This window comes from Aptenodytes forsteri, unplaced genomic scaffold (assembly GCF_000699145.1).
Source record: "Aptenodytes forsteri isolate BGI_AS27 unplaced genomic scaffold, ASM69914v1 Scaffold2, whole genome shotgun sequence".
NCBI classification, from domain to species: Eukaryota; Metazoa; Chordata; class Aves; order Sphenisciformes; family Spheniscidae; genus Aptenodytes; species Aptenodytes forsteri.
In genome coordinates, this window is record NW_008795695.1 from 1,053,848 (window position 1) to 1,065,200 (window position 11,353).

At 36.1% G+C, this 11,353-nt stretch overlaps 1 protein-coding gene across 1 annotated transcript in view; it reads right to left on the minus strand.

The window, feature by feature from the left end:
• The window catches only part of TMPRSS15 (transmembrane protease, serine 15), a 59,108-nt gene that overhangs the window by 45,534 nt on the left and 2,221 nt on the right, over positions 1-11,353 (minus strand). The window contains exons 2-9 of the mRNA XM_019473033.1: positions 10,697-10,827; positions 10,327-10,394; positions 9,431-9,475; positions 7,023-7,165; positions 5,263-5,307; positions 2,822-2,860; positions 2,419-2,454; positions 305-424 (exon numbers count right to left, since the gene is read on the minus strand). Coding sequence (XP_019328578.1) covers positions 305-424; positions 2,419-2,454; positions 2,822-2,860; positions 5,263-5,307; positions 7,023-7,165; positions 9,431-9,475; positions 10,327-10,394; positions 10,697-10,827 — 627 coding nt within the window. The remainder of the gene's footprint in view (positions 1-304; positions 425-2,418; positions 2,455-2,821; positions 2,861-5,262; positions 5,308-7,022; positions 7,166-9,430; positions 9,476-10,326; positions 10,395-10,696; positions 10,828-11,353) is intronic.

Consider the following 11,353-nt stretch of genomic DNA (forward strand, 5'->3'; position numbering starts at 1 on the left):
ATTTATTTATATTATTAACATTTATATAGTAAAATAATTTCCATATTATTTTATATTAATATAGCCAGATTGTAATATTTCTTCATTATTTATTAAACATATTCTTCATTAATGAGAATTTTAAAGAAAATTGTTTTCATTTACAAGCTAAAGATTATAACAATCATTCTGGTTATTATTTTTAGTAGAATTGATTTGGACTTCACTGTGCAGTTTTTTGTTTATTGTCTATAAACTATTTACAAACTACTGACAGGTTTAAGTATGTTTAAAAAGACTTATTTACAGGGGTTTACATTCTTACCACATCTTTTTTCAGATTCATCTGAACCATCCGGGCAGTCCAACACTCCATCACAAAACAAATCTTTTCTAATGCAGGTTATACCATCATCACAAAGTTCAGCAGGTGGCAAACACTCAGCTGAAATAATAAGGACAACAGCAATAACAGCACAGCAGTAATGCACTTTCACTACAAAGGAAAATTGACTTACCTCTGGTTACTCTAGCACAAATCAAATCAACCACTCTATTGTGTTTTACAAAACTGCATTTTTAGAAGCCTGGAATGAAATATCACATATTAAAAAGATAAATTTGGCACAGAATGGAGGAAGTTCTCAGAAGTGACATATTTTTTGAAACTAAGCTTGAAGTAGGGCTGGAAGAAAATTTCCATGAATTCCCATTTCCTTCCTCTACCCAAATAAACTATTCTATGCAATATAATAAATGACATTTTCCAATTTCTTACGCTTGAATAACATGAGAAAACTGTACTTTGGTTTAAATAACAGTGAAAAATCTCTGGTTTTAGTTGAATACAATTTAATTTAATTTCTTCAACTTCAACACATCACAATGTTGCACTTCATCATCCTAAAGAATCTCATTTTTTTAACCAGCATATCTTGAAAATGAAAGCCTTTAAGACAGGATTTTGAAATACCAGGAATATCAGAAACCCTATTCTTTTCAGATTTGCAAATTAAATTTATAAGTTAAGAGCAAATTTCTGCAAAAAGAATACACGGGCAGATCCTTAAAATTGTGGAATCTCACTAATATTTTTTTCCTAGAGCATAAAAGTTCATCCGCCGCAAACATGCTCTTTTACTCTTTAGATGGTTTTGGTCTTAGACATCTGTAGAATTCAAGTAGGTCCTATTAAAGCGAACAAAAACATGCAGCTAAAATAAGCTTTGGGTAACTACTAATTTCAAAATTCTTGAAAATTGCGTTAAATTCTATGGAAACTATTCACCTAGCACTATTCACATAGTTCCTTTTCTTTATTTCAGTAAATGCTTACTGGAAAGTTCAAGGTTTCTTATGCAAGAAGGAAAAACATTAATTTTTAACACTGATCTTGCAGCCTCTAACCATTATTGCTTGATTTATTTTTTCATAAAACTGTTAGTTCTGTAATCAGATTAAGTAAATGCTTGTATGATATTGTACTGTATGATATTGTACTGTATGATATCAGTATAAGTGACAAAGACTGAAATTGCTTTGGATGTATTGCAGCATTTCAAAGTGCTTTACAAAACACTTTCAGTGTTAGCAATGCAGACAGTGTAAAGTGAAAGAGCTGCCATTTTGCATCCAATTGGTAACTGAAGCAAACCAAACATACTTTAGTCAAGTGTTGGCGGTGATACAGTGCCAATGAACGAATTGCCACAGATGAGCAGAGACAAAACTGTGCATTCTAGACCCAGAACAATAACCCAGCCAATAACCTAGGAATATGTTTTGCACAAGCCCAATATGCAAGAAAACATGTTTACATACGACATGATCAAGTCTAGTTTTAGTCTTCAACTCAGAAAACTAAACAGCATTGCCACCTACTGGATAGAAAGAAATTAACATTTCCTAGTAAAACATTTTGACTTTTTTTTTTAAAACAGCAAATTACCCTAAATTGCAATGTAATTGCTATACTCAACTAAAAAATGGCAGTAAGTACATTAGACCCATTTGAAAGTGCTTATAAATGTCATATATATTTCACCATTTAATAAGGCTAGGGGAGGATTTCAAAGATTCAGACAGCTTTGGCTTTCTGTCCATTGGAAGTCATGTGAGAGTTTGCTAACAGTTTTTTCTTTTCAAAAAGCTCCAAGAAATAATAGGAAACAAAAATGCATAGTCAGTATGAGTGTCAATATATACATCAATATACACAACACATATACCATTTTTGTAGAATGTACAGTCTTCAAAGTCCCTTCTCTTTGAAGAGGTCTCCTTAGTCAAATCAAAGGTAAACCTGCATATTGTGTATTTGTAGGAATGGAATGCAAGAATTGAACGACGCTCGAAGAGGCGGTACGCAAACAGTGTAATTCTAAGATCTCAGACTGTTTCATATAACCTCCCTGCTTCTCCCCATACGTAGTTACCTACCTGCAGTTGTTGAGGACTTGCTTGTGGTGAGTTGTCCTGAACCTGGGCAAACACAACCCAAGGTCAGAACTTTACTTCTTGCTCTCTGGGAGCACCTCTGCAGTTGCCTGGGCAGAACTAAGCAGCAGCTAGTCTGCTCTTACATCTGCATTACTTGCTGTATCCCCAAACCTCAGCTGAGGTAATGATAGGGTAGCGCCAGCTTGAGTGGCTCAATCCTGAAGGTCAAATGTCACAATAAACATAAGAAAAATAATGTGGAACCCAAGTGTATTTTAAATCTCATTCTTTTACCTCTAGTCACATGCTTTTCAATAACTTCAAAAGACTTTTGGATTTTTTTTTCCCCATTAAAATAACAACAATGCTTTCTTGTCTTCCCCTGGTATGTAAAAGTTCTGACCTGAAGTTGTCAGGGAGCTTGTAATTAGGCTCACGGGATCTGTTGAAACAAGACAAGTTACAACAACTTTAATATTAGTACTAAAATGTATATGTACATTTTCTTATAAATAACATTTCTCAACAAATCAGTTATCGCAGTGCGAGGAGAGGAGCCTCAAACCTATCTAGTATTTCTATATTTACATACAGGCATACATACTACCTGTGTGTATACCTATTTACACATGAACAAATGCCTAGGTACATAAGTAGATTTGTATTAGTGATAGTAAACTGCACAACATTCCAGAAAAATGGAATGCTTATTTGTGATTGCTCCAACACAACTTCCACTTAGCGATGCTTTTAATAACAATCACTGAGGATACCCCTGGCATTTCCAGCTCCCAAACAGACTTTTTTTCCCTCTTTGAATTTGCATTAGCATACCTGTTTACTATTTTTACTTTCTACATTAAGACTCAAATATGTGAGTAGGATGATGATACCCTCAGCTGAAAAAGATCCCCATGTCGCTACAGTTAATAGATCCTGTCCCTTAGTTTATAAGATGAAGGGCCAGGAGGAATAAAGTGTGAGGTGTAGTAAGGCCTTCTCTATAGTTTGTCATCTATCAGTTTTGCTGGCAAAAGTTGCTGATCATCGGCTATCACAGAGTTACTTTTGCTACATGTTCCTGCTCTCCCAGACCTACTAGTGCACAAACTTGCATGAGGACTTCCTAACAATTTTCTATCAAAACATGCTGATTTAGCACGCACTATTAAACTCAGGTAGGCCATTTTGTATTAAATGGATTACGGAGCATTCTATGTCAGCAAATTTAAGGACACGGTTCCTCTGGCAGAGAGAGAGGAAAGCCCAGCAGAAGGTGCAGAGAGGGTGCAGTTGGACAGATTGTTCTCACACAGCTACATTCAGAGAAGGAAGCTTCATTCATAGCTTCACAGTAGTTTCCAAAGTGTTATATACATATGTATCTACCTACATATCTGTCTATATATTTTCTAAAGGATCACTATTTTGGAAGGAATGGAACATTCAAAGACCTAAAACATGGATGCATGCATGAGCAAGCAGTCCTAATAAAACAATTATCAGGAAGCTACGTCTTGAAGACTGTTGAAAAAAATAGGGATGGTTACAGGCACTCCCAAAAGTGCACGCACACATTGACAGCAAAAGCCATGAAAGGAAAAGCACAGGACAGCGACAGAGGCATCAGTGGTATAAGCCCAAATCGCAAATGATCAGTTACTGTGTGATCTCACTAAAGTAACATGTGAGGTGGATAAGGATGGTTTTAGGGTCAACAGAGCCAAAACCCAAGCATCCAGCAGATGTAGACATACCACATATGGTAAAACTTGGGTATATCGTGGGATTTGGACTGAAACAGAAAGAGCGAGGAAGCAGACAGTGTTAGCAAACACACAAAAATGACCCCAAGCAGACCTAAGACCAAGGGGGAAGGAATCCACACCAGGAACATTATTCCTATTCTAGCCTGGGGTGCTGACAACTCCCAACTCCCTTCCCCCTTCCTCTGGCACCTCCCAATTTCTTCTTGAGAATGATTAGCAGAATTGAACTTAGAACTCAGGGGAGCATTGAGATAGCATGCCAGAGGAAGGGATAGATAGGAGAAAGTTTGTATGTTAGCAGTTTTAACTGTATCATTGGGAATAAGCTGTAGTAATTGTACACTTTGGAATATACACATTAGTAGGCCTGTAACTAGACTAATAATAACTCTTTCATTGTTATGCCTGTAATTAGACTATCAATAAATACTTGGCTCCTATATTCATAGGTGCATTTCTTTAGCTCACATAAATTGCACGAAGCTTCTAGTCTGGTACCCTGCCCTGGAGAATTTGTATGTGATAATTTGTATGCAGTTTGTATACGACAACTCTACCTGCACCTAGTGCTACAAAGCACCTACTGTATTATTCAGCTGTCTCACTGACTTTTGGCAGGTTTGTACTCAGTGAATTTGTGAGACCAAGGGAGTTGTGTCTGCTTCATACCCTATCATCATAAAACTTCCAGTGATAGTGGAAGGAAAGTCTATCAATCAACATTGCTCCATATATCAGTAACCATGGCATGAGAGTAGGACTCCCCAGCCTCATCTACCTGCCTAAATCTGTGAAATGTCAGCCTGTGACTCAGCTGGTTGATGGACAACTCAATTAGTGGTTTTACCCACTGATTAAGCTCTTAGAGCTTTTGTATAGACTTCAGGTCACTGCCTTCTCAAATGGTCAGAAACGATGACGGGTGGCTAACTATCACTGAATGGATCCTGACAGTCAAGTCCTAACTACAGCCAAGGCAGCTTTACTAAGTTACACCAGCTGAACAGCAAGTCTTGTGTTTCTTCATGTTGTATTGGTAACAAAAAATAGCTTCTGTTTTATGAAAGATACTGACCTGACGAAGTTAAAGGCATCATCGTAGTAAGATTTTCTGCAGCTACTGGAAGAAAGCAAGCTCATTATAAACTCCTTTTATAGCACAGTATCTAGTTTTATACAGCTCAGAGAAATAAAGATTAAAAAAAAAAAAATCAGCTGTGACTATTTCTCTTTGAATCTGATCAGTGTCCCACTTCCCTCCTTTTGACCATTTCACCCTGTTCCCAGCCTTTCCCAAACTCTATGATCTTCCTAAAGAGGAAAGGTCTATGTTAATCCCTTTCAATCCTCAATCCCTATTCATTGTCTTGCATATAAAATGTCTTCATCTGGGAAATCTCTGTCTTGATGCTTTTTATACTATGGAGATTTTCAGAGCACCTGTGCCTTAAAGAACAGTATTTAGATCAGATTAATGAAATAAAATTAACCTGGGATAATTTGCAAGACAGACAGTTACTTTTAATCACTGTGAAAACTGTGATTCCAAGCAAGTCACACCTGTGTTATAGTGCCCTCCCTCTCTGAAATAAGACTTCTCTTGCAGAACATACTGAGATATAGGATGCAAAAGTGCCATATATGATTATGATTGTTAATTAGTTACAGTTGTTATTTTATTGAAGCACTCCTGATGGAACGGACAGATGATATCTCATGTGAAAAGAGGCATTTTAATGATCCACAGCAAGAAAACTTTGACTACTTCAAAGTTCATCAATAGATATACAACCTTTTAAAAAGCTCTTCATGATTTTCTTTGGTGGCATTTTTGCAGTATAATGAGCAATCACTTGCCACAGTGATGTGCAGTTATTTAGAACAACTTCTTATATGTGGTGCAAGTAGTAAAGAGAAATAAAGATGTCAAAACTCTGAATTTAGCCTTTGAATATCTGTAGTACTTAGCAAAAAATGCACCTTTTAGAATAGAGTAAGAGACATTGCACACCAGATGTCCCACTCCTCCTAAAGCAGTCAGTTGCTACTTAATAGTATCTCCAGCAGGTCTTCAAATGTCAGCTGATCAACTTCCACTTCAAAGGATTCAAATTACTATTTATCCTCATCCTCCGTGAAGGTCTGTTTTGAAGTTTATTGCGGTGAAAACAAGGATTCCCATTGATCTTGTCGGACTTCCATTTAGGATTTGATAAACTTTCTAGTACTTACATAAAATCACTATATTTGTATATCTGCAGAATTTAAAACTACCTGCTCTTTAAAGCCACATTCCTTTTTTTTCCATTTACACTTCACCTCGGCTTTAGAGGAATATGAAGTCAGTTCACTGGGCGTACTTGTCCAGAAGCCACACTGTATTCAGTTTGTTGTTCTTAATGACATCTTTTCAATAAGTGAGCTTTCACTCACTGTGAGGCTGAGCCCTTTTCGTTATTCTTTAGCAAAACAAAATGATAATTGCATTTACTTATGAAACACCACAGTTGGGGCTTAATTGCTTTAATTTGAGGGATAACGAAATTACAAGTGTTATGCTACATAAAAGAGATGAAATTGAGTGGTTTTCACTGGGAAATCACTACTTTGTCCTTTACTCCCTCCTTAGTGAACATACACAATGCTGACTCATACTTTCTAGTTGACAAGGTTGTAAACAATTCTTTCAGCTGCTACTGAAAGTTCTGTAACGGGAAGGAGGGCACCCATGAGTATAAGTAACAATTCCTTTGCTGTTTGGGATCCAAAGTTTTCATTCATGTTACCTGTAGTTCTCAAGGATTTATATAGAGAAAAAATGTTTACTGGCATTACCTGTGACTTGTATGCTGTTCACATCAATTTTCAAAGTCTGGGTAAGATTAGTTTTATTTGCGCTGATACCCAAAACCAGCTCATTTTTTACTTTCTCAACTGTTACCATCTGGGTAAAATAAAGGTTGAAGATAACAACAACACTAGCAATACAAAACAGAGAAGGTGATTAGTTACACAAGCTAATGAAGTAAATCTGATATATGACTTATCATCTAGAAAACATTTCATTCCAACACAGGTTCCATTTGCAAAGTCAGAGTATCTTTAAGTGTTGGCTGGCAAAGATGACACATAAAGAAACACCTCTTAATTATCAGGTAGGTTTGAACCTTGGAGAAACAGGGTTTTTTCTTTATCTACTCTTATTTTCACTGTGGAAAAAAAACCAAACCAACATTCCTATCAATTGGTGCAATGGAGCTGAATTCGAATAAACTAAAGGAGAAGTAGGTTTATTGTTATTCAACAGCTCTTCCCCTAAAATATTGATGGTGAACCTTGAAGTGTTATGAAAATTATAGAATATATTCATGTTACAAAAATATAATAAAAAGTGATCACTTCTATAAAGCAAACATCATCTGTGAGGATCTTCTGTGTCACTGCCTGGATTCTCATAAGGAAATGAGATAATGGCTGAAAGCACAGATATTTTGAAAACAGTGGTTAAACTACATTTAACTTCTATGTGGCCTGAATTTTATCCAGTGTTGTGTGTTTGCTCTCTCCCATCCCTTCTAGATAGTATTATTAAGTTTTATACTTGTAGCTAGATTAAGGTAGTGTCGAAGTATGATGCTTGCTAAAGATAGTTTTTCTCCATTTACTTAAATTTAGGTGCAAACTTTTTTTATTCTTAAGCATATATACTACCCAATTGCAACTGACTCAGCAGTGCTTTTTGATAAGGGGTGATTAATCCTACCATTTTGCTGAGCATAGTCTGCAGTTTGCAATATATGGAAAAACTCTCCTCTTTAATTTCTTACACGTTTCTGATAACCTCTAGGCCATGCTGAGCAAACAAAAGCTTTTATTGCTATCCTTGTGACTCAGCAGAGTTTCAAGGGTGAAATAACAAGGAGATTGCCCAAAGTAAACACTTTTTAAATGAAAAGAGTCAACTAGAAAATAATTTCTGAGACAAAGTAATATTTCAAGTACTATTTCAAAGCAGAATTGGAGACAGATCCTTACTGATGTATTAAAAACCAGATCCAACATTTGCTGACATCAGATTTTCTGTGATTTCTGTGGTATTTGTGTCAAAATACAGGGGTGGAATTGGTTTTACCAAATATAGATCTTTACAGTGCAGATATCTAGATTCCCATTGTAGTTGATGGAAAGAAATAAGCTGTTCTTTGGCATAACTGATCTCCTAAAAAAGGCATCTAAATTGACCAGATGAGAAAACTCTAAAATCCCATCACTAGCAACTAGCTCAGAGATGTCTCCATCTTTGATGCCCAAATTTTGGTGAGAATAGTCCCAATCTATGTGCAGAAACCAAATTGTGCTGATTGGATCTACCTTCACGAGGAGAAAAACCTGGAAGTGACCTATTCCTACCACTGTGTACTCCATTCCCTTGATATTATAAAATCCTTCATAAAGTGATCATACTCCACCTTTCTAGCTAGTTAGGTTTATGCCCTCACTAATCCAATCAAAAGATTGCTCTAATTCAAATCTGCTTCCCATTTTCAACTTACATGTATTCACGGCTGGCTAATACCCATTTTAATTTTGCAAGCACGGTCATTCAACTGAACTGTCTCCTCTGATTATTTATCCACTTTATGTATTTACAGAAAACATTCATATCACAAGAACAGCTGGTATCACAGAATCACAGAATTGCATCTCTTTGTCATATAATGTGCATTTTTCTTTAATTTTGTGGTCTCACCTATAAGACAACTAACTATATCATTCATTTCTCAAGGTCTTCCAGTTCTTCTAGAGTCTTAACTTTTTGTCCTCTGTTTTGTTCTTGCCTATCACAGTGTGTCATTAGACCTTTCTTTATTTAAAACTTAAGTTACTAATGATAATGTGAGATCTGCCTCCCAGTCTAAGCAGCTTTCCACAAGCAAGCTCAGCACAAACTGATATCCTTTCCTTTCTAGCTAGTTTCCTACCTACTTCACTGTCCTTACCTTTCCCATTTTTCTTTCTAAATTGACAGTCCCAAGGACTATTACATTTTTTTTTCTTCTAATCCTAAAGGATGTTTTTGGAGGAAAGGTATGTCTTGAAGCTTCATATGCTCTTTAGAGGGCCTTGTCCAATCTCTAAGATGTATTTTTTCATCTATTCACTGTCCACAGAAGAACTTCCTAAATTAATAGCATCACTGTCTCTTGCCCATATTTTAAATAAACTTTGTCATATGCAATTACCCAATGTCTGACTTCTTGAATCTTTCACGGCCGTCTTCAGATTTCCTGTAGAAAAAAAAAAAAAATAAACACCCCCCCCAACACAAAAGCATATAATACCCCTTGAGTTTATAATGTTGTGGATGGGATGGAAGCATGTTCTGAAACTGTTTAATAATGGGAAAAAAACAGTATTACATGTGTTTTGCTGAATCAGGACCTTATTAAAAACAGTGCAGGTGGAATTAACACTACAGACCTCACTGCATATACTGGACTTTTTTGCCAGCTGGCCTTCAGTAGGACAACAACAACATAAGATATTGAAAAACGAGGCCAAACAAGCTTTAATAAATGAAGCATGTCTTACTGTACCTATTTTATGGACTCTTTAGGACACACAGGGTGCAGCTTTACCTGGAGTCAAATGACAGCCTCACTTGCTAACACCCTAAGGAATAGAAATTAAGTGGATCCGTGTCCGTAGGGACATATGAGTGTATTTCCATTCATCTCAGCTTATGCCAGCAGATCTCTAACCTGAACTTTATTCTAGATGGCAAGGGCCAGCAACCCTGCAAACACAGCACAACTAATAAGCCTTAGGAAAAAAGAAAAAGAAGATTTTAGCAATTCTTTAAAATATAGAAGCTTTGTGAGTTGGTCTTTGTGCTCAGCCTTACTGGTTTAGTCAAAGTATGGACATACAGGAGTCTGAGAAGGAAGTTTGCCCATGGAAACACATTGGTGTCAAACTTTCCACAGCAGCACTTGGAAGACGTAAGGCATGAAAGGAATACTACAGGACGTTCCCAAGGATCTTTTGAAAAGCAAAGTATTGGTAAGCGCTCCTGAGAGAAATAACGAAGTGAGGACTTTTGACATTTATTTGCAAAGTTCAGTTAAACTGCACCTACTTGAACTGGGAAATTTCACATCTCTCAAATTCGTTTTTCAGATCACTTGCTTGAAAGACATTTTGTATCTATATGGAAAAGAGAAATCTTGAACCAATACAGTAATTAAAAATACACCCAGCTGCACACTGCATTCATGGGTTTAATACTAAATATTTTTTCCTTCCCAAATCTAGACTACAGAAGCAAACTTTTTATTTGATACTTCACTGATTTTCTCAAATAAGGAATATATTGAGTTCTGACCAGGCTTAGGACCTCAAATATCTCATTTTGGAGAGAGCAAAAAGCCATCAACAGCAGGTCATGTTAGGGAATTAATGTACCTACCACATACTCTTGAATTAACCAGAGACCAATAGGTTCTTACCAATTGTTCGGCGTCAAAGGCAAGGACTTTGAAATCAGCTGATGATCTGTTTTGCAAAGCAGGAGTGAATGATGTCCCAGAGAGTATTTTAAATGTTCCCATGTAGCCATGAGTATTCCCATCTGCTTCAGCTAGATAATTAAAAATAAAATTCAATGTTTTGAATTATATAGAAATAAATGAAAAACATTACATTAGATTTTCTTCCACACAGATCATCAATAAATTAACTTTCAGCTTTCTGTTTTGCTTTGTAATCAGAGATGTTTTGCTTAGCGTTGATTTTAAAAAAATGACATTTTTCAGTGTTTACAATAGTTACAACTGTAAACATATTTTTATGAATACTATTTGTCCTTGGTTCTCATTACTTTCAATTCTGTTTTAAATGCTGTTTTCCAGCAGCACTGTGAATGGAAAAAGGGGACAATGGCATGTCCAGTTATGTCTAATACAAGGGACAAAAATACATGGGAATAATGATAGTTAGTGAATTATGAGGTTTTTGTGTGTTCTGGATTAAAAATATTAAGAATTACTACTTCACACTTTCTGTATTAAATGCTGTGCACTTTTTATATAAACGTACGCTGTTTTTGATGACAGCACTGGAAAGAATAGTGCCAGACTAATTAAACTATTTTTGACCTGAGCTTT